The sequence below is a fragment of the Schistocerca piceifrons genome, chromosome 5 (genome assembly GCF_021461385.2).
Source record: "Schistocerca piceifrons isolate TAMUIC-IGC-003096 chromosome 5, iqSchPice1.1, whole genome shotgun sequence".
NCBI classification, from domain to species: domain Eukaryota; kingdom Metazoa; phylum Arthropoda; class Insecta; order Orthoptera; family Acrididae; genus Schistocerca; species Schistocerca piceifrons.
This window is the reverse complement of record NC_060142.1, coordinates 303,333,109-303,357,239: the sequence shown is the minus strand read 5'-3', so window position 1 is coordinate 303,357,239 and position 24,131 is coordinate 303,333,109. Positions and strand designations below refer to the sequence as shown.

Sequence of the window (24,131 nt, the reverse complement as noted above, 5' to 3'; positions counted from 1 at the left end):
AGTGTTAGCTATGATTAAGTTATGCTCTGTTCAAAATTCTACCAGATGGCTTCCTCTTTCATTTCTTACCCCCAATCCATATTCACCTACTATTTTTCCTTCTCCCACTTTCCCTAATCTCGAATTCCAGTCACCCATGACTATTAAATTTTCGTCTCCCTTCACTACCTGAATCATTTCTTTTATCTCATCATACATTTCATCAATTTCTTCATCATCTGCAGAGCTAGTTGCATATTAACTTGTACTACTGTAGTAGGTGTAGGCTTCGTGTCTATCTTGGCCACAATAATGCGTTCACTATGCTGTTTGTAGTAGTTTACCCGCACTCCTATTTTTTAATTCATTATTAAACCTACTTCTGCATTACTCCTATTTGATTTTGTATTTATAACCCCAAGAAGTTATTGCAGGTTATTTTCTACCAAAAACTTCAGAAGACCTATCTCAGTTTTCATTTCTTGAAAATAATTTTTTGAATAAATGATTTAGTAGTTCTGATTTTATTTTAAAATGGATAGGACTGCACAACACCAGAATGAATTTTTTCAGGGGAGAATTCAAACATTTGTTTTACTGAATTATTTTGTCACATACTTCCTTTGCTGCTACATCTTTCGTTTCATAAAAGGTGTGATCAAAAAGTAATCGTACTTTTTTAGTATGGCAGTCTCTATATATCAGATTTCAAATTTTTTTATCTTGTTAGTACACATTCCTGACGTAAGTTTGTGTTTTCAGCTGTTCTGAATATTTAGTTTATTGTTGACAGTTGAAAAGGTTATAAGTTTTTTCGAGTGCTCGGCGAGTTTTTACTTCTGGAAAAAAAAAAAAAAAAACCTGGATCAAAGAATTTGCATGATAGTGCAGCACAGTTTTCAAAATGTTGACTACGGATTTCAGTGAATGAGCTATGAGCAATACAAGAGTATACAAATGGTATAAATGTTTCAAAGAAGGTCGAGAAAACACTGAAGATGACAACCACTCTGGATGTCCTAGTACATAAATTGTTGATGACAATGTGGAAGAAGTAAAGGAAATGGTTCTGGAAAATCACCAGGTCACCATCGGAGAGGTTGCTGATATTGGCATATCCTTTGGCTCATACCGATTAATTTTTTGGATGTTTTGCACATGACCTTTCTATCAGTGAACTTCATCCTGAAAGTGTTGAATTTTTACCAAAAATGATGTCACATAGACATAACTCAGGAATTGTTGAATGAAGTCAACAGTGATCCAGAACTTCTAAAGGAGATTACAACATGTGGTGGAGTGGGTATATGGGTATGATGTCAAAATGAAGGCCCAAAGGAAACTGCATGAAGAGCCAAGGCCGAAAAAAATTAAAGTTCAGTCACGTGTGAAGGTCTTCTCACTGTTTTCTTATATTACAATGGGATAGTCTATCTTGAGTTCCTGCTTTATGGCCATTCAGTTGATAGGGAATACTACCTGGAAGTTGTGCACTGTTTGGGTGAAGCACAAGAAAATGATCAGAATAGTGGCAAAACTACTTGTGGAAATTGCTTCATGATGCATTATGTTCCTACCTACACATCAATGCTTGTTCATCATTTCTTGGAAAAAATGAAATGATTATGTTGCCTCAGCTGGATGTGACCCTTATTCCCAAGGCTGAAGAGAAATGTGAAAGGACATCGTTTTGTGACCACTGACGAGGTAAAAACAGAATCACAGAAGGAGCTGAAACCTTGTAGCAAAGCAATCTGGGATCCATTCCCATATATTGTTATGTGCCTCCTTAAACAATAATTTTTTGGTTTCTTAATTATCATTAATGGTAGTGAGAGATGTGCCATAAGATAATCTTGTAATTCTGAAATTCTGAGTATTAGAAAAGGCCTAACTTCACTAAATTACATAGTAAGAATAATTTCCTAATTAATTTGAACCATTTCAAGTAACTAGTTTCGCTAAGGGTCAGTCGAATTAACTGAGAGTAATTATTTCCTATTCCAGTCACACCATCAACATATAAACAGATGTTGTTGTTATATTACTGATAAAGTTAGGAAAATAACCCATAGAAATCCTTAAAGTGTTTATGTAGCTAATTTCCAAAATGTGGTAGCAACATCAGCACTTAATTAGTTTCTCATTAATTAATAGTTTAATGTACAATATTATTTATTTAGCTGTTTTCAGTTTTGTCATCAAAAAGGTTTATTTCAGTCTACACCCTTATTGTAACATAAAGTTCAGACCAGAACCAATTTTTCTGCGTTATTCAGTTAATTTAAGGTGTAATATTCTAATTGCAAATTATCGAATTATGTATTTAACAATGTGATACTTTAGTACCCACTTTTGCAAAGCTATATAAACACTAGGCCTGAAGCCATTTTATCTCTTCTGAGATTTTGAATGTGGAACCCATGTTAGTCAAAACAGTCATGATGTACTTGTGCAATAATGTGCTTAACTTAATATGAAACTGGACTGTGAATTAGAGTTGTTAATACTATATGAAGATTAACTTGAATATGAAAGACAGTCAGTACCTAGATTCATTGTGAGTAACCCACGTCAATCTGAACTGTACTAACATAATGGTGCTATGATGTGTTGTTGTGAATAAGATGACACAGTGAAGTAGGCCAATTAACAATGATTGCTAATTAATTTTAGTATAGAAGTGCCACACATATTGTTCACCTGAATGAGACCATTGTTGGTTGGTTAGGTTATATTGCACTGTGATTATTGTCATATAATTAGAAGGTGCAGTGTGTGCATATCTGGTAAATGAGACTTAACTATGTAATTAAGACACGGACTGGCCATAAATTATTCAATTGGGGGGGGGGGGCTAGTGGTTATGGAAGTAAGACCTGTGAAACCAAATGAGTGTGTGTCGACTGCATTATTGGATGTAGATTAGTGCTCTAGCCACTTACATTTACAGGCACTTTTTCACTGTAATTGGTGCCACTGAGGAACAGCTAACTGATACATGACCAGGTATGTCACAACCTTAATGAAAAATGAATTCCAGAAGTGTTTCTGAGATTAGAAAAAGTGCTGGCACAAGCATATTATATTTGAGGGGGCTTACTTTGAAGGGGACAAAGTTGATGATGTTGAATAAATAAAGATTCTTCTAGAAAGCAAAAATTCCTTTTACGCTCTGATCACACCTCATACATTTCCTTGCATCTTGTTTTGCTACATTTTCTTCTTGCTTGATTATGATGTATCAAAGTTGTCTCTAATTTTCCAAATTTCATTTTCAACTGATGCTGTTGCTTCATGTTGGGATCAATGGTGCACATTCTTAATTGTTTGTATAAGATATCCATGTGGGATATCATTTTACACTTTTAACCACAAGGAAAATTTTGGCTGTTGCAGTTTCAGGCATAGTCCATATGCTTGATCCACAGTTGTCATATTGGCTAGACTGTGAGCAACTGTACCTGATGGGAGAAGCAATGTGGTTGGTCGGGGTAAGGAGAAGCCTGTATCAGGGAGGGGGAGGTATAGCGGCTTACGGGTGTGGAAGGGGGGGGAGTGTTGGTAAATTGCTGCTTCTTGTGGGAGCGCGTGGGACATTGTGGGAACAGGATAGGGTGGTTTGCCTGAGGGGGGGGGGGGGGGGCAGTGAGTGGAAGAGGACAGTAGTAGATGGGGAAGGGAAAGGAGACTAGTGGGTGCATTGGTGGAATAGGAGGCTGTGCATTGCTGGAGTGGAAGCAGCGGAAGGAATAGGTGAGTGAAAGCCAGATACTATGAAGGTCAGGGCCAGAGGGGTTACAGGAACATAGCATATATTGCTGGGAGAGTTCCCACCTGTGCAGTTCAGAAAAGCTGTTGGTGGTAGAAAGCACCCAGATGACACAGGCTGTGAAGCAGTCATTGAAATGAAGCACTTTGTGTTGGACAGCAGTCTCACACTCTGTTCCTGCATTATTGCCGGGTTCATGGGATCCCCCTGAGTGACCTTACCATCAAATTACCTATCTCCGGTTGTAGCCCCTCCTTCCACAATGACTTCTATCTGTTCAAACTCTGTCAGTCCATAGCCCTCACCAACCTAGTCCTGCAGAACCATGCAGTATCTCCTCTCCATCCATAAAATTCTCCTGCTCTGTAATTCCAAACTCCTGTAGCTTGTCTCTCACACTGAAACTCTCGCCGTGCAGGAACTGTAGCAGAATGCACACCACCATCTCAAAAACACTCTCCAACTTGTTCACCTCCTACTCCTGTCTTGGGCTACATCCATCCACCACCCCTCAAGCAGCCTCCAAACCTCCCCCACATCTCCTCATAGCTGATAAACCCCGCCCCACAAATCTACTGCCCACACCATACAGAATCCCGAAACTCAACAGACCCAAAACACAGTCATGAACCTTTGATCCAAAAGCCTTAGTCCCACAGATGCATCAGTCCTTACCAAAGGCCATACCATTTGCCTCACTATAAATTCAGTCATGCCGGACTTGTTAAAGACCTCTCCTTCTCGCAGTCCTTACATTGGAAGAGCTTATTCACTGCCAACCATAGCAATAAAATCTAACCCAAAGCAATGTTGAACCGTGCTGGACTCAGTTCACTCCTCCAGCCAATGGTGATGCATGCCCACTATCCCCAAATCCTCCCCAATTAATGTTCCAGAACTCCTTAACCTCAAATTTGGCCTCACTATCATTTCCCATCTCCTACAACAAGGAATTGTACCTTACATCTGCAGAAATAACTGCAATCAGCCACCCAAAAACTGATCCAAACTTCATAATCCTACCTGCCGATGAGGGCTCCACCACTGTGGTTTCAAACCGCAGGGATTACCTTGTGGAAGGACTCCGCCAGCCATCAGATTTATTCACCTACAAAACTTGCTACAGGCACCAAATGCAGCTCCTCCACAAATCCATAGACCTGCCCCATAATGTATCTCTTTCCCCCTCTACACCCTCTAGGGTACACCAATGGGGACCCTCATGGCACCATCCTATTCATGGGCCATCTACAGCAACCATTTTTACCTAGTACACAGTGCCGTGTGTCTGGTAGTAATAAAATTACAGTTCCACTGTAACGGCGATTTATGAACTAGGGAAGTAACTTAACTTTATAAAATTTATAAAGCAGAGTTACAGTAAGTTAAAGCATGTAATAATAATTACTTACCAAATAGATTATATCAAAATTTTATGAGAATCTAATGAAAATGTCTTTAAAACCCCTACCGCCTACCTCACCACGATTGCTTGGACGCTCACTAGTGGGCAGTAGGGATGAGAGTTTGACCACCACTTAACTAGAGAGATCCTTCCTAACCAGCCATAATTTCCCCCCCCCCCCCCCCCCCTTCCCCCACCCCGCCCCTATTTGAGAGTCTTGATGATTGGATAGAGGGTGAGGTCGCCCTGTCCACATTCCTCGAGAACCTCAACATTTTCTCCCCCCTTAGCTTCACCTGGTCCTACTCAATGTTTATCTCCAAATTAGAGATGGCTACATCTGTACCTCTGTCCATATCAAACCTACCAAACACCAGCAATACATCCAACAGCTGCCACCCATTCTGTACCAAGCTGCAACCACTGTGCATCATTCTACATGTGCATGACAACCAACAAGCTGTCTTTCTGCTTGAGCGACCATCGACAAACTGTGACCAAGAGACAAGTGGACCACTCAGTTGCTGAACATACTGCCCAGTGCAATGCTATTTACTTTAGTGACTGCTTCACAGTTTGTATCATCTGGACCCTTCTTACCAACACTACCTTTTTTGAATTGGACAAGTGGGAACTGTCTTTGCAACATATCCTACGATCCTGTAACCTCTCCAGCCTCTACTTCTGTCCTGCAGGACTGCAGAGCTTAATGCAGTCAGTAATGTTTGAGAACATTTCTCCTGGAGAATATCAGTGGTCTTGATAAAATTTTTTCAATTTGTAGACTGTTTCTAATTCAATTTTTAATACAGTCTGGTATTTTGGAAAGAAAATAGTGATTTTTTTCTTATGTTATCATGGTTTTTCTGTATTCTGTCTGAAAACTGAGCTTAGCTGTTGCCTAATTTTTGTTTTTTCAATGACTAAGAAATCTAAATAAGCATTCTTATGTGCAATAGATTCCTCATGCTTCTGTGTTAGATGGCTTAGACTAGACATGCCAGTGCATGTCCTTAGCAAATAGCAAACAGCAAGTATGGAAAACAAAATAGTTAATTTTCAGAAATGCATCCTCAAATCCAGTTCTTTCTTTTAAACACACACACACACACACACACACACACACACACACACACACACACACACGCCTTATGTCAGCTTGTTTGTGCTTGTTTTAATTCAAGCTGAGGCATCGACCTACACAACTTCTTTATTTCACACTTCTCTTCTAAGCTTAAGGCAGAGACCGTTGAACACTGTTCCTTCTTCTTTGAAAACAAATTCCATGAACAAATGAATACGAACACTGAAGTACAATAACTAACTGTATACACTATTAAGCAATTGTAAGAGAATCAATCCATTACAGTGACGACCCGCGTGCTAACTGCTTCAGTTGTGGCTGCAGCCTTTCAATTTGGATCAGTTTCTGCATTTCCATCAGAATTTCCATGAAAGAAGGAAACATTTTTGTTATGCATTCTTCTAAGTATTACGTGAAGAATTTCAACAATGTACAGTTCATTGTTGACAGCTATCGGGATTGGTCATTGTGTTGACGGACTGAAAATGGAGAAAAGAGTTTCGTGCTGCTATGAAACATTTTCATTTGGAGAATTGGACTGCAGTACAAATGGTACTGGATGAAGCACATTGCATGGACTCTGCACAGTCATTGAAGACCATTTACTTTTGGATTAATGAATTTAAACCTGGTCGGACAAGCACCAAAGACGAAGCGCACTCTGACCATCCAGTTAAGGTCATCACAAAAGAAACCATTGATAAAATCCATAAAACGGTAATGCAAGACCACCGAATAAAAATTTGAGAGATTGCTCAGACTTTAGACATCTCAACTGAGTGAGTGTGTAATATCCTGCATGGAGGAATGGCTATGAAGGAGCTGTATGCAATATGGGTGCCACAATTGTACACAGTCGACCAAAGTGCATTTGGCTCAGCATTTCAGTACAGTGTCTGGCAATCTTTAAATGCAATCTTAAAGATTTGTTAGTGCTGATAAGTGATTGTCGATGAAACATGGAACCATCATGATACACCAGAGTCAGAACAGCAGTCAAAGCAATGGACAAAGGTTAGTGAAAGTGCACTGTAAAAGGCAAAGACCCTTTTGTCAGCTTATAAAGTGATAGCCAATGTGCCCCCCCCCCCCCTTTTCTCTTCCCCCTTCCCCCCTCTCCTGCCCAACTGGACCCTGTTATGCTTCAGTGTTGAGTTGTGTAAAACTTCCGTTGGCTGAGAAAAACAAATGTTGGCACACACAAAAAAGTGCTCTTTCATCAGGATAATGCACCATCCCACACATTGTAACGAAGCAGGTGGATTCCATCCAGCTATTATGTTTTTCTTGCCCCTAAATGATGATGATGATGATGATGATGATGATGCTACTCTAGGCACAAGAGGACCGTCACAAATAACACTTTTGGCCAGTTAGGCCTTTGTCAAAATAGATGACGTGTGAGTGCGCACCCGCACTCCGCGCGCGCACGTGCGGACAGAGTCCTGGTTGGTTCTGAGTTATGACATGAATGCTCCTCTGTGGCCGGACGGAGGGACTTTGAGGAGGTGGTGGGAGACTGGAAAGATAAGGCACGAGAGATTTGTTTTTGTACAAGGTTGGGAGGATAATTATAGTTTGTAAAGGCTTTACCCTTGGTATATTTCAAGAGGGATCACTTGTCACTGCAGATGTTATGACCAAAGGTGGCTAGGCTGTATGGAAGTGACTTCTGGATATGGAACGAGTGGCAGCTGCTGAAGTGGAGGTATTGCTGGTGGTTAACAGGTTCTATGTGGGTGGTGGTACTGATGTATCCATCTTTGAGGTGGAGTTAAACATCTAGGAAAGTGGCTTGTTGGGTTGAGAGGGACCAGGTGAAGCAAATGGGGAAGAAGTTGTTGAGGTTCTAGAGGAGTGTGGACAGGGTGTCCTCACCCTCGATCCAGATTCCAAAGATGTTATCAATGAGTTTGAACCATGTGAGGGGTTTAGGGTCCTAGGTGTTTAGGAAGGATTCCTGTAGATGGCCCATGAATAGGTTGGCATAGGATGGTGCCATGTGGGTGCCCGCAGCTATACCCTGGATTTGTTTGTAGGTAATGCCTTCAAAGGAGAAGTAATTGTGGGTGAGGATATAGTCAGTCTTGGCAACTAGGAAGGAGGTTAAGGAGGTTTTTGGTTTGGAATCCATTGGGTATTGGGAAAGATAGTGTTCAGTAGTGGTAAGGCCATGGGTATTAGGTATGTTAGTGTAAAGGGAGGCGACATCAGTAGTGATGAGCAGGACACCGTTTTTTAAAGGGACAGGAACTATGGGGAACCGGTGTAGGAAATGGTTGGTACGTTTTGTATAGGAGGGTAGGTTCTGGGTAATACGTTGAAGGTGTTGGTGTATGAGAGCAGAGATTCTCTCAGTGGGGGCACAGTAATTGGCCACAATGTGGTGTCCTGGGTGGTTGGGTTTATGGACTTTAGGAAGCATGTAGAAGGTAGGAGTGTGGGGAGTGGTAGGGGTGAGCAGAGAGATGGACTCTAGGGAGAGGTTCTGGGATGGGCCTAGAGATTTGAGGAGGGACTGGAGATCCTGCTGGATTTCTGGAATTTGGTCACTGTGGCAAGGTTTGTAGGCGGAAGTATCTGACAGTTGGAGTCCTTCTGCCAGGTAATCCTTGCAGTTCAAAACAGTGGTGGAGCCTTTGTCCGCAGGTAGGATTATGTGGTCGGGATCAGTTTTTAGATTGTGGAGTGTGGCTCTTTCTGTGGATGTAAGGTTAGTTAGCATGTTGACAAGTCCCATACATCCTCTCACCACCACCTACTCCAGTCTGGTCACAAACATCACCTATCCCATCAATGGTAGGGCTATTTGTTAAACCAGTCATGTGATCTACAAGCTAAGCTGCAACCACTGTGCTGCATTCTATGTGGGCATGACAGCCAACAAGCTGTCTGCCCGCATGAATGGCCACTGACAGTCTGTGGCCAAGAAACAAGTGAACCATCCTGTTGCTGTGCATGCTGGCAAACATGGCATCCTTCAGTTCTGTGAGTGCATCACAGCCTGCGCCATATGGACCCTTCCCACCAGCACCAGCTTTTCTGAATTTTGCAGGTGAGAACTTCTGCTGCAATACATCCTACATTTCTGTAACCCTCCTGGTCTCAATCTGTCATTGTCCCCACTAATCTAGCCCCTTCCCTGTTCCCATTCCAGCACTACACAGCCCTCATTCCACCATCACACCCAGTCATTCTACTTCTCTCCTTTTCTGCTACCTCCCTGCCCTCCCAACTTCTTGCCTACCCTCTGTCTAACCTGCAGCACTTCACTGTCCACCAGCCCTACCCTACTAACCCACTCCAGCCTACTACTTACCCCCGACCTGTTGCCACTCCAATCATGCGTTGGTGCTGGTACTCGCAGTGTGGCCTCAATTGCCTGAGACTGTAGTCCTGTGTCTGAGGTGTGTGTGTGTGTGTGTGTGTGTGTGTGTGTGTGTGTGTGTGTTTGTTGTCTATGTTTTGTCGTCTATGTTTGACAAAGACCTTGCTGGCCAATAGCTTTGTGACGGTCCTTTTGTTTGATGGTCCTTTTGTTGTGCCTCTGCGACCCAACACCTCTGCTATATGGTGAGTAGCAACATTCCTTTTCATAATTTTGTTACAATAATAATAATAATAATAATAATAATAATAATAATAATAATAATATATTTTTATTATTATTACTTTTTCGCATATATCTTAGACATTATTATGTGCACAGTACCAAAAATCTTGGATACTAACTCAAGACTTAGCCAGCTTAACTTTATTATCTGTTGCAAATACAAGTAATTTTAAATTTAGATGGCATTGTTCATTTGTAGACATGTGCCCAGTTGCTAACTTCCTCATGAATAAGAGAGAAATATAGGTAAATAACTACAGCATTTATACAGCTAATGTTGAAACTGTTAACAAATTTTACACTCACTTCATTCCGGAGGAATGATATAGAATCCCAAATGTTGGGAAACTAGACAGTGTACTTCAATAAACATTATTCTTGCGCCTAAAAGTCACAGTTAAAATGAATCTCTCTCCAGTATTCAGTTAATCAGAATTTAAACCTTTAATTTTAATGTATGAGAATAAAGCAAAAAAGTATCTAACTTACGTTTTAATTATTGGTAACTTGTAAAGAAGAGGCTACTGGAAGCCATCTTAGTCAGTTTGTGGAGGATTACAACACGAGCAAGATCTGTGTCCACCTAAATAGGACAATGTACTGCAGATGCTTTAGTATCAGCTATGTCAGAAAATGGATTGTCACTTATCTGAATTTCCTGTCTGGGAGTTTAATTAGTGATTCAGTGACTGTTCATTTATGAAGGATGTGAAATTGTAATTATTTCATAAGCTGTGTTATTATTCAGTAATGCTCTCTGTGACCATTGGGTCAAACCACAGTTTGACCCAATGCTGTTTTCAAATTATAATTTCTGTCCACAGTGTGATCATTTTGATATGACTATCCACATGGAAGGACAGTGTAATTAATGAATGTGTTAATGATACACTTGGTTCGTGGTACACTTGGTTCGTGGTACACTTGGTTCGTGGTACACTTGGTTCGTGGTACACTTGGTTCGTGGTACACTTGGTTCGTGGTACACTTGGTTCGTGGTACACTTGGTTCGTGGTACACTTGGTTCGTGGTACACTTGGTTCGTGGTACACTTGCCACGCATTAATTATTATGAATCAGTACATCTGTTAAGTTACTGCAGTACATCTGTTAAGTTACTGCACTTGAACTATTATATTAAAGGACATAAGCCGAATGTAATATGTGGCTAACCATTTATCCTTGCATAAATTGATAGATGAGACAAGAGTTGGCAATAAACTAAATGTTTTCAGTATCAAAGTGCAATTAAAGTGGCTGGACTGCAAACCTGCATGTGGACCACATGATTTGAAATAGCCTACTTTAGATGACCACCTTTCAGCCTGATTCGATGGAGCGCAGATACCCGAGGCATATTAGCACATGTAAATTGCATTACAACATCGCTGATAATGACGACAAAAGTGCGTGAATTGGGCTTTGAATTGGTTCCTTATTCACCCTATTCACCAGAGTTAGCCCCATGTGACTTCATCTTCCTTAACTTTTTGGCTTGCTGGGAAGAAATGTTCATCAAATCAAGAAGTAATAAGTTGTAGTCAGTGAGTAGTTTGACAGAGTCTATTTTTCCAATGAGATAAAAAAGCTGGAGGGTTGGTGGACCAGTTATATATCCTTCAAAGGAGCCTGTGTCGAGAAGTAAGGCGAGTTGCTTATGAAACAAACGTTTTTTTTCTTACTTTTTTACGTCTTATCAAACCACTCCCAGACTAGTGACACTTTCACTTGCCCTTCCCTGCTGAAGGAACACCCAAATGCTTACTCCCAGAGATTGAGAAGAGAGATTGAAACTCGGCAGTGCCTGGGCAACACTTAGACATACATGCTTGCTGCCTGAATGACTTAAATGTTTTTCATACGCTAAAAATACTTTGAAATAGCATTTCAATTGATTTAATACAAGAAAGAAGTGAAGAATGATTGTTTAAATATATAAATTTTTAATTTGCAGAATCACCTTGTTTTCCAATGGTTCACTGAACAACTGAACACAATGTCACACTACCAGTGGATTGCTCTGTCAAATGAGGGTCTGTCAGAACACACTTGTAAATATCTGCCAAAACACAGTGTGTGTGTGTGTGTGTGTGTGTGTGTGTGTGTGTGTGAGAGAGAGAGAGAGAGAGAGAGAGAGAGAGAGAGAGAGAGAGAGAGAGAGAGAGAGAGAGAATTATTTAATTTATGCTTCCAGATACCCCTTTTGAAAACATTAGAAACATTATTTTGATCTTATCACTGTACTTTCAAGGGATTCACTATTGGCCTCACTGCTGGATGGTGTAAGAGCATCAGGAAACAGGGATGTACACGTAAAGATGACTCCAACACCAAGAGGGAAGAGATTTGGACCACTGAGTATGCCAGCTGAGGAGGAGGTATTAAAACTCATTTGTATTTGTATTATCATAAATGTATTAATTTTGGCATTAATTAAAATTAATTTGCCACGAAATTGTAAAACTCTATATGTGTGTTGTTGTATGAATAATTTGAAGGTTTATATATAAAAACAAAGATGAGGTGACTTACCGAACAAAAGCGCTGGCAGGTCGATAGACACACAAACAAACACAAACACACACACAAAATTCAAGCTTTCGCAACAAACTGTTGCCTCATCCTGATGAGGCAACAGTTTGTTGCGAAAGCTTGAATTTTGTGTGTGTGTTTGTGTTTGTTTGTGTGTCTATCGACCTGCCAGCGCTTTTGTTCGGTAAGTCACCTCATCTTTGTTTTTATATATAATTTTTCCCACGTGGAATGTTTCCTTCCATTATATTAATTTGAAGGTTTATAAGATGAGAAAAACATTGTGCACACAAATGTACTTTGTTTTTTCATTTGAATCTGATATTTCCTATGAAATACTGAAATGACTTCTTTTCATGACTTCCTGTAGGGCAGTGGCGTTGTCTTTCTACATATAGAAGCACAAGGAAACTGAGTTTTACATTCTTTAAAATGAAGTTAGCTGCTTTCCATTGAGCTCCTGCAAAAGGGCAATCTGTGAAGATGGTTGTTGCACAATGTAATTCAGATGTCACTGTCCCTAGGATGTGATTTAGACTGAGACTGTTTAATTATGTGTTAGATAATACTAGAATATGGGTTCGTGTCATTGTCTTGAGCATGCTTCCTTGTTGAGCCACTGACATAACAACATAGGCTTGGGATGTGAAAAATGGCTCTGAGCACTATGGGACTTGACTTCTGAAGTTATCAGTCCACTAGAACTTAGAACTACTTAAACCTAACTAACCTAAGGACATCACACACGTCCATGCTCGAGGCAGGATTCGAACCTGTGACTGTAGCAGTTGCGTGGTTCCAGACTGAAGCGCCTAGAACCGCTCGGCCACTCTGGCCGGCTTTGGGATGTGAACAGCGTTGAGTGAGTTGTTTATTGCATATGCTAGTGTGTCTTAGTGCAAAGAAACTACACACATGCTTCTCAGACTTGTGGTAATACAGTGTGTCCCATAAAGTGTTCTACAACTTACTGACACAATAATATCAAATTTGTATGGAAGAATAAACTGTTGTTGATCTGGTGTCAAACTTGACAAAACTTTTCTTTATCTTCATTTCACTCATTGTATGTAATTTTTGGTAAATATTTGTTTTTAACTCACCCATGTACAGTATGCTATTAATGATAGGTATAATTGCAATGTTGATTGTGTCATTTGGATCACTGAGGCTTTTGACAAAGGTGAAGTAAATACAAGTTTTCCACAAACACTTGAGAGAAAAGTGAAAGATTGTGTGGCCAAGAAATCAAGCAGGCCCAGAATATAAGCCACAACTGCAAATCCAAAATACAGGAAGGTACTGTAAAGGATGTGGTTCACATTTACTTCCAACTTCAGTGGTGCTTTGCCTTATGGCCCTATATGGATCCTGTACACATCCAAGATGTAATGCCATGCGTGACTCAGCTATTCAGATTACTTCATGATAGGTGCAATTACACTGGTAGGTTATCTGTGGAGAGGCCACACTAACTTTTGGTTTGTGTAAAGGGACATTAGCCTTTTCAGTAGTTACATGTGCAGCTGTCTGCATGGTTGAATTTGGCTCTCTAACTTTAACAAACATGATCTTGATGTGCTTGTACTCTCCTTCAGTACTTCTACTCCTCCTTTCACAATGACCTTCACCTTCCAGATTCTGCCAGTCACTATCCCTCACAAACCTGGTACTGCAAAACCACCTGTTGTGGCTCAGGCATCCACTTACTTCACAAGTTAGTGACACAGTGCAATTCATGCTGTGCAAGTGCGCGCGCGTGCATGCGCATGCACACCCACACACTCACCCTTCTCTCCCCTTGGGGCACTACTATCCATCAATACCCATCCTATCCCCAGAGGGCTTGCCAGTCTTTGGTGGGTTTGTGCTTGGCTACCATGGGGCGCCAGCCTTTGCAGAATTTTTTTCCCTTTCATGCTAACTATCTATACTCTAGCTATTCTTTTCACCTCCCTTGGGGAACATGTGTGTTGTGTTCTTAGGAATGTTTTGTATTGCCCGTAGCTGACATACGAATAGTCTCACAACTGTTTTCAGTTCACTTTTCCTTACTTTGTTCACCTTCTCCTATCCTTTCTCTGCTTCAGCATTAGAGGCTCCTCCTCCTCCTCCTCCTCTTCTTCTTCTTCTTCTTCTTCCTCCTCCTCCTCCTCCTCCTCCTCCTCCTCCTCTCTGTGCACTCCTTAAGGCTGGCCTATGTGTCTGATGCGTAACAGGTGACTGGTTAATGCGTAATTCCCAGACCCGGGTTGACAGGTAGGGTAGACAGGTAGGGTTCGTACGCACTCCCTGGTGCAGGTCAGACCCAGGGAGGAGCGATTGCCTGAGCTGCTACCTTCCCAAATTGCTGATTGATCCCTCTGTCAGATGTTCAGGAGGTGTGGGTATGAGCAATCATGCAAGATGGGTGCACCCCCTTGTGAAGGGCCCCCAGTTGGAAGGAGCATGCCATCTGAGACGATAGAAATCGTGGGGATTTTCTCGCGATGAGCCAATCATCTTCAGAATCGACGTCCCCCCAGGGGGTCCACAACTCTTCCGTGGTACGTGCGTGGCGAGCATGGGGCCCTAAGCTAGTGCAGTTCTCCTTCCTTTCCGGGCTGCCCTACCCCCCTCCCCCATCCCTCCTCGTCCCCAATCCTCCCCCCCCCAGCCCCCCTTCACACTCCGTCTTCTTGGGAGTAATGTATCGAGCCTTCGTCTGGAGATGGACGTTTGAAAACTCCAGGATCCCGTTTCCTTTGTTTTTCTCCACTCTCCCCACTCTCCCCACTCTCCCCACTCTCCCCACTCTCCCCACTCTCCCCACTCTCCCCACTCTCCCCACTCTCCCCACTCTCCCCACTCTCCCCACTCTCCCCACTCTCCCCACTCTCCCCACTCTCCCCACTCTCCCCACTCTCCCCACTCTCCCCACTCTCCCCACTCTCCCCACTCTCCCCACTCTCCCCACTCTCCCCACTCTCCCCACTCTCCCCACTCTCCCCACTCTCCCCACTCTCCCCACTCTCCCCACTCTCCCCACTCTCCCCACTCTCCCCACTCTCCCCACTCTCCCCACTCTCCCCACTCTCCCCACTCTCCCCACTCTCCCCACTCTCCCCACTCTCCCCACTCTCCCCACTCTCCCCACTCTCCCCACTCTCCCCACTCTCCCCACTCTCCCCACTCTCCCCACTCTCCCCACTCTCCCCACTCTCCCCACTCTCCCCACTCTCCCCACTCTCCCCACTCTCCCCACTCTCCCCACTCTCCCCACTCTCCCCACTCTCCCCACTCTCCCCACTCTCCCCACTCTCCCCCACTCTCCCCCACTCTCCCCCACTCTCCCCCACTCTCCCCCACTCTCCCCCACTCTCCCCCACTCTCCCCCACTCTCCCCCACTCTCCCCCACTCTCCCCCACTCTCCCCCACTCTCCCCCACTCTCCCCCACTCTCCCCCACTCTCCCCCACTCTCCCCCACTCTCCCCCACTCTCCCCCACTCTCCCCCACTCTCCCCCACTCTCCCCCACTCTCCCCCACTCTCCCCCACTCTCCCCCACTCTCCCCCACTCTCCCCCACTCTCCCCCACTCTCCCCCACTCTCCCCCACTCTCCCCCACTCTCCCCCACTCTCCCCCACTCTCCCCCACTCTCCCCCACTCTCCCCCACTCTCCCCCACTCTCCCCCACTCTCCCCCACTCTCCCCCACTCTCCCCCACTCTCCCCCACTCTCCCCCACTCTCCCCCACTCTCCCCCACTCTCCCCCACTCTCCCCCACTCTCCCCCACTCTCCCCCACTCTCCCCCACTCTCCCCCACTCTCCCCCACTCTCCCCCACTCTCCCCCACTCTCCCCCACTCTCCCCCACTCTCCCCCACTCTCCCCCACTCTCCCCCACTCTCCCCCACTCTCCCCCACTCTCCCCCACTCTCCCCCACTCTCGCCCACTCTCGCCCACTCTCGCCCACTCTCGCCCACTCTCGCCCACTCTCGCCCACTCTCGCCCACTCTCCCCCACTCTCGCCCACTCTCGCCCGCCGGCCTGGAGTCTCTTTGCTGCTACTTGAGATGACATGATGGGCAGCCTGACTGTCCTTGGCACTGCAAGTAGCTGGAAAGGAATTCCTCAGACAGGAATACAACAACCCCAGAGTACAGAAATGAAACAATTCTGAAAATAAAGATAATTATCTGCTTAAAAAGAAACATGCTAATTCTCAGCTCATTGTGCTTGTTCATTTATTTGAAGCTACACAACATGGATATAAAATCAACATTCATAAGGGAGACTTTGTACCCTTACATATGCTACCCCCATATAAATGAACAAGCAAAAAAGGAAATAAAAAAGAAAAACAAACATACATACACAAAAGAGATATTTGTACAATATTGTTAAACAATTACTCAAGTTACAAACACCTTGGGTTCCTCCTCTGTTTTCCGTTTGTCTTCAAAGATAATCTGTCAGCATATTAGTTATTTGTGTATTTTACTTTTTTACGCCTTATAGGAGTAATAAACTGCTGCAGCTGTTGTCTGAAACATTTTTACCTTTATAACCTAAACTGATGAGTCAGTGTATCACTTGAAATATTTCTATTACATTATACAGTGCTCATGATAATTATCATTAGTAAACCCTTTAAACAAATATTAGAACCTGCCCCAAGCTGCTTGTGGGACCAGAAGGAACCCTTGAAATCTTCTTCTCCTCCCAGTGGGAAGGGAGTACTGCCTGGGAGTATTCACATCCGTTCATCCAAAAGAATGAGAGAGGCTAGTCCTCCTGATAACAAGAATACTATGGATTCCAGTAAAAGGGCCCATGAAGTCATGAATAATGATGTTTTTCTGGTGATAAAGAGGAAGGAGGAGACATTTGAAAAAATGTCCCCCTTCTATATCAATAAGGCTTTGGAAGGCCTTGCTGGAACATTAAAATCTATATAACGATTGCGTAATGGCTCATTGTTGGTTGAAACTAACAGGTCAAAACAAGTAGAACTTCTTAAGAAAGCACATAAACTGGGTGACTATGATATCATTATTGAGATGCACACCTCTCAACTCCAGTAAGGGCATTGTCACATGCTGAGATACCATGGACAGGGACATAACGGAACTGAAGCAAGAATGGGCATCCCGGGGAATAGTCGATGTGGAGCAACGAACATGCAGGAGTAATGCAGCAACTGAAGAGACTGCCTATGCGGTACTAGAAATGCCAGCATTTCGGCCATACAGCCGTGATTTGTGAAGGTGAAGTGATCTGCAGGAACTGCAGAAAAGCTGCTCACGACACTGGGACTTAACTGCCTGTCTCCCACGATCTGCATCAATTGCTTTGGGAAACACCCAGACTGGAAATAATTACTATTAAAAACAGTCTTGATCACGATTTATTTTATAAGGTGACCGGTTTCGACCACTACTGTGGTCATCTTCAGACCATTGAGTGAAAACCCCTTTCTGTTGGAGAGTTGTGATTCTCCAACAGAAAGGGGTTTCCACTCAATGGTCTGAAGATGACCACAGTAGTGGTCGAAACCGGTCACCTTATAAAATAAATCGTGATCAAGACTGTTTTTAATAGTAATTATTTACAAGACATTGATCACTGCTGTTCCCATAATGCATTCAAAAGTAACCCAGACTGGAGCCGAGACTGCCCTGTTTTTGCTGAAGAATGCAAAATATAGGAGATAAAAGTGACCAAGCGGATCCCCTATGCTGAAGCCAAAAAATACTACAAGGCAACGAAACCCTCTGTCTTTGCCACCTCATATTCTTCCATGGTGCAGAAACCTGTTGCCAAGGTGGACGCTTCGACACAGATGACACCTGTTGTGCCTGTATCCACCACAAGCACCTGTAAGTGCATGTGTACATGTCAAGAGAAAAAGAGTAAGGACAAAGGAATCCAGGCAGCTGCACCAGGAAAGACCAGCATTTCCGCAGTGAGCATCCAGAAGGTACAAGAAAAGCAGAGTGCCTCTTAACACCCCCTTTCCCCCTCATCTTGAAGGGATAGGGTGCAGGGAAAGCCTCAAGACGTTTGGGTCAAAAGCTATCCTGAGCACTGTCAGATGTCATTCTTTCCCATCTGACTGATGAGGAGGATATCATGGAGTTAGATGCCTTGGATCCAGGCAGCCCCTAGACTCCCCCTCGCTCGTAAAGTCCTCCACCTCCCCGGTGCAAAGATAGGGGTAAATTAAAACCGCACCAATGACATGGCTTCCATACTACAGTGGAATATGAATGGGTTCAGGACTCTTGGAGGAACTGAAACTCCTAGCACAGGCATGTCCCTTGTGCTTCTATTAAAAATAAATGCATTTTAAAGATACAGATGTTCCTGTGCTACAGGGGTATATGTTATATGAAAAAAATGACCTATCTGGGAAAGGGCCAAAGGGAGGTGTCACAATGAAACTTCCTGGCAGATTAAAACTGTGTGCCAGACTGAGACTCAAACTTGGGATCTTTGCCTTTCGTGAGCAAGTGCTCTACCAACTGAGCAACCCAAGCACTGTTCTGTCAGGAAACGAAATTGCCTCCTCAGGACCACTTTGAGCTTTCACATTTTTCCTGGTTCGGTTTCACCTTCCCTTTGAGGTCGGCATTCCATCTAATGGGGGCAAAATGATGCTTATATGGGATGACATTCATAGTCAACCCATCTCCCTGACTACCCATCTTCAAGCTATTGCAGTTCGCCTTTTCCTTCTCCACCTGACTTTTCCCTCTGTACCATTTTTGCCCCTTCATCATTCGATGTTACCAGGGCAGACTTCCTTCAACTTATGGGCAGCCACCTCCCCACATTTTTGCTAGTTGGTGACTTCAATGCACGTCATCCCTTTAGGGGTTGTCCCAGGACCTGTCAGAGAGGTGCCTTGCTGGCTGAACATCTTAACCAACTTAACCTCCTCTGCCTTAAAACTGGAGCACCTACTTTCCTTTCTGGCTCCTTGCACACCTATTCTCATTTGGACCTATCCTTGTGCGCTGCCCAGCATGCCCATCTTCTTTAGTGATCAGTTCTTTCTGACACCTACTTGAACGACAATTCCCTGTGTGCTATCTGTTTGCTGACTCATACCACACCTAAGTGCACACCCAAATGGCAGCTTACTAAGGTTGACTGGCAGCTTTACTCCTCCCTGGTGACCTTCGAAGAACAAGATTTCCCCAGTTGTGATGAGTGGGTGGAATATCTCAAAGATGTTATCCTTACTGCTGCAGAATGTTCCATTCCTCGCACTTCCTCTTTACTATGTCATGTCCCAATCCCTTGGTGGACTGAGGCATGCCGCGATGCAATTCGCGCATGGAGCTGTGCTCTCCATGTTTTTAATGGCCTTCCTATGCAGGCAAAGTGCATTCATTTTAAACAGATGTGTGCAAAGTGTCATCTTGTTCTTCGGGATGTCAAAAGAGCTAGATGGATTTCATTCACTAGTTCCTTTAACAGTTCCACCCCTTCCTCTGTCATGTGCGCCAACTTTCGACGGCTCTCTGTGACCAAGATCCATTCCCCAACTTCCAGCCTGATAGTAGCAGACGATGTCATCATGGACCCTATTGCTATCTCCAACAACTTGGGGCACCATTTTGCTGATTTTAGGCTCTTCTCACTATCCTCTATTGGAAACGAATGGAGGCGGCTTGGGCAATGCCCTTCTCTTCTCCGAATTGAGTGCTACAATGCCGCCTTTACGATGAGGGAGCTAGATCATGCTCTCATTTCATCCCGATCCTCTGCCCCAGGGCCAAATGCCATCCACATTCAGAAGTTGCAGCTCCTTTCTCTTGTGGGCAAGCACTTTCTGCTTAACATGTACAACTGCATCTGGGCAGAGGGATGTTTCACAGCCTTTGGCGTGAAGCCACTCCCATACCCATACCCACACCTAAGCCTGGTGAGGACAAACACCTTCCTTCTAGCTACTGCCCCATCTCTCACCAGTTGTGCTTGCAAGGTGATGGAATATAGGATTCATGCCCAGCTGGTATGGTGACTGGAGTCCCGCAATTTACTAACCACTGCACAGTAAGGATTTCGAGCGCGCCTTTCTGCAGTTGACCTTCTCGCCACTTTATCTACCCATGTCATTAATGGTTTTTGATTTGGAGAAGGCCTGCGACACCTACTGGAGTGCTGGTGAGGCTTCCGTGGCCGCCTGCCCGGCTTCCTTCAGAAATTTTTAAATAACAGAATTTTCAAGGTGCGTGTGGGTTTTGCCTTGTCGGACTTATTTATCCAGGAAAACGGTGTGCCTCAGGGTTCCGACCCAACTGTTGTCCTCTTTGCTATTGCCATTAACTCCATAATGGCCTGTGTCTCTTGCCGGGCATCTCCAGCTCCCTTTTTGTTGACGATTTTCCTATCTATTGAAGTTCTCCCCAGACATGTCTCACTGAGCGGCATCTTCAGCGCTGTCTTGATCACCTTTACTCCTGGAGCATTGACAATGGTTTTCGCTTTTCAACTGACAAAACCGTCTGTATGAATTTCTGGCAGCGCGATTGGTTTCTCCTACCATCTTGAGCCTGTTGAACTTCCGTTTGTTGATACTACAAAATTTCTGGAGCTCATGCTCTATAGGAAACTCTCTTGGTCCTTCCATGTGTCTTACCTGGCAGCTTGCTGTTATGTGATTCCTCAATGTCATGTGTGTCCTTTATGGTACTTCCTGGGGTGCCAATTGAACCACCCTCCTCCGTTTGTACCGGTCCGGTGTCCGTTCAAAACTCGACTATGGGTGCTTTGTTTATATGTCTGCACATCTATCCCTCTTACGCCGTCTCAACACTATCTACCATTATGGCATCCGTTTGGCCGCTGGCGCCCTTTACACAAGCCCAGTTGAGTGTCTGTATGCTGAAGCTGCTGAACTACCACTGTGCTACCACCATGACTTTCTCCTCAGCAGGTATGCATGCTGTTTGTCTGCCACGTGTGGCCATCCATCCTATGCCGCCTCCTTCGATGATTCCTTTGATCACCAGTATGCGGTGCGTCCCTCTCCTCTGTTACCTCCTGGAGTCCGCTTTCGGCACTTGCTACAGTGGCTTAACTTCACACTACCTGCAACTTTCCCAGCGTGTGTGAACCATTTACCACCTTGGCTTCCTGAAGTGGCCCATGTTAACCTTGGCCTTAATTCGCTTCCTAAGGACACTACTCCAGCCTCGCTCTATCGCCTTCAGTTTCACAGCCTTCGCATGGAACTTCACGATAGAACCTTTGTACACACTGTTGGGTCTCAGACTGACTATGGGGTCATATGTGCCTTCGTCGTTGGCACCCATGTCTTTTGATATCGGCTTCAGACACACCGCTCAGTATATACACCTGAGCTCTTCGCCCTGTATCAGGCCATGGAGTACATCCGGTGACATAGACTTTTCAATTGTGTCCTCTGCTCAGACTCACTCTGTGCCCTTCAAAGTCTATGTGCACTGTAATTGCCCATCCCTTAGAGCAGCTTGTCCAGGAAAACTATCACTTGCTCTCTCTTGGTAAAGCCAGTGTGTTATTTCTGTGGGTTCCTGTTCACGTCGGTATGCCAGAAACGAGGCTGCTGACGCTGTTGTCGAGGATGCAGTCCTTGTACTTCAGCCCGCTAGTTCCTATATTCCCTCTGATGATCTCTGTGTTTCCATCTGTCAGGAGGTGGTGTCCCTTTGGCATCGCCAATGGTCCCCCCTTTATGGGAATAAGCTCCAGCTTATTAAGCCTCTTCCAGTGGCTTGGACAACCTCCTCTTGGCCCTCCCACTAGGAGTAGGTCATTTTAACTAGGCTGCGTACTGGGCACTGCCTTCTTAGCCACTCACTTGATAAGTGGCGTTACCCCACCACATTGTACACATTACGCCCACGTTTTGACTGTTTGCCACTTCCTGACAGAATACCATTTTGTAACCTTTAATGTTCCCATTTGGGTTTGCTGTCTGAGTTTTAGCAAATGATGCATGGGCTGTTGACCACGTTTTACTTTTATCCGCCAAAGCAATATCGTGAAGGCCATTTAGTTTTTAGTTTTGGATCTCTGTTTCTGTATGGTGTCTTTTTTAGCCCTTTCTCCACATGCCTATTTTTAGCCGTCTTCTCTTATATCAATTGGGACTGATGTATGTAGCCGAGCGGTCTAGGCGCTGCAGTCACGGACTGTGCGGCTGATCCCGGCGGAGGTTCGAGTCCTCCCTCGGGCATGGGTGTGTGTGTTTGTCCTTAGGATAGTTTAGGTTACGTAGTGTGTAAGCTTAGGGACTGATGACCTTAGCAGTTAAGTCCCATAAGATTTCACACACACACACACACACTGATGTATGGTCATTTTGTAACTCCTCTCTGTCTTTGTGTGCTATAGTTTTGACTGGGACATCTATGACCCCAAGACGAACAGTTATGAGGCCTACAACTCCCCTTTCTCCATGCGGGAGCTCAAATTGGCACTGACTGAGATCCGTGACACTGCACTTGGTCATGACCAAAAACCAGAAAGAACTGCACAGTAGTTATTGGGGTATTGTCTTAATGAGCTGTGTGGGAAAGACCCTGGAGTGAGTGGTTAACAATCATCTGGTCCGGTTGTTAGATACCAGGCAACTCCATAGCTGCCCTGAGTGTGGATTCCGAAGATTTCGGTCCACTGTCGATAATCTGATCCTCCTAGAGGCGGCTATTCAGCAGGCTTTCCTCCATAGGCATCACAGTATCGACTTACTCTTCGATATAAGTAAGGCATATGATACTACTTGGAGACACTGTCTTCCTGCACAACTGCATCAATGGGGCTTTTGTAGTCACCTCCCGATCTTCATACAGTCTTTCCTGTCTCAGCAGTTTTTTAAGACCTGAGTTGGTGACACACTGTCTGATTGATCTAAGCAGGAGAATGGTGTTCCTCAGGGCAGTGTTTTAAGTGTTACCCTCTTTGACATAGCCATCAACAGTACCACATCTACAGTAAGAAGTCCTTTACAGTGCTCCTTATTTGTAGTCGATTTCGCTATTTTCTGTTCCTCCTCTAGTGTCGCAATGGTGAGCTGTCAGTTGCAACTTACAGTGCAGAGGTTAGGGGAGTGGGCTGCAAAGGTGGTTTTCCAGTTTTCTGCAGGAGTGAGTGAGTGTTCTTTTTAATAGCTCTTGTCTTTTTAATTTGCCTGCTTTGAATATGGGGGATACCATCCTACATTTTAGACATGCAGTGCAGTTTCTGGGCCTCATTTTTGACTCCTGATTGTCATGGTTACCACACCTGTGAGACCCGAAAGCCAGAGCCCTGAAGGCATTGATCATCATCAAGTGCCTTAGCCACAGGTCTTGGGGACCAGACAGGGTGCGTCCCATTGAGTTTTATCGGGCTTTTGTGCGTTCGCGACTGGACTATGGTTGCCAGGTGTATGGGTCAGCAAAGCCCTTTTACTTGTGGATCATTGATGCTGTCCGTCATGAGGGGATTCGGCAGACCACGGGTGCTTATCGGACCAATCCCATACCTAGCATCTGTGCTGAGGTGGGGGAGCTGCCACTTACCATTTGGCGCCAGCTCCTCATGGTGCTTCCGGTGTGTAAGTTCCTTGCAGCTCCAACTTCACCTGCACACCATCTGTTGCTCGTCCACCTCTAGAACACCTTTTTTCGAACTGTCCCTGAACCACAATGCCATTTGGGATCCACGTGCAGCATGTGTGCTGGAGTCACTCAGTGTGGAACCAGTATGACCCCAAATCCAGGGT

The 24,131-nt window shown here is 44.4% G+C and overlaps 1 protein-coding gene across 1 annotated transcript in view; it reads left to right on the top strand.

The window, feature by feature from the left end:
* LOC124797828 (dnaJ homolog subfamily C member 13) overlaps window positions 1-24,131 on the top strand; it is a 344,782-nt gene that overhangs the window by 44,290 nt on the left and 276,361 nt on the right. Inside the window, 1 exon segment of the mRNA XM_047260865.1 lies at window positions 12,105-12,231. Within this exon segment, the coding sequence (XP_047116821.1) occupies window positions 12,105-12,231 (127 nt within the window).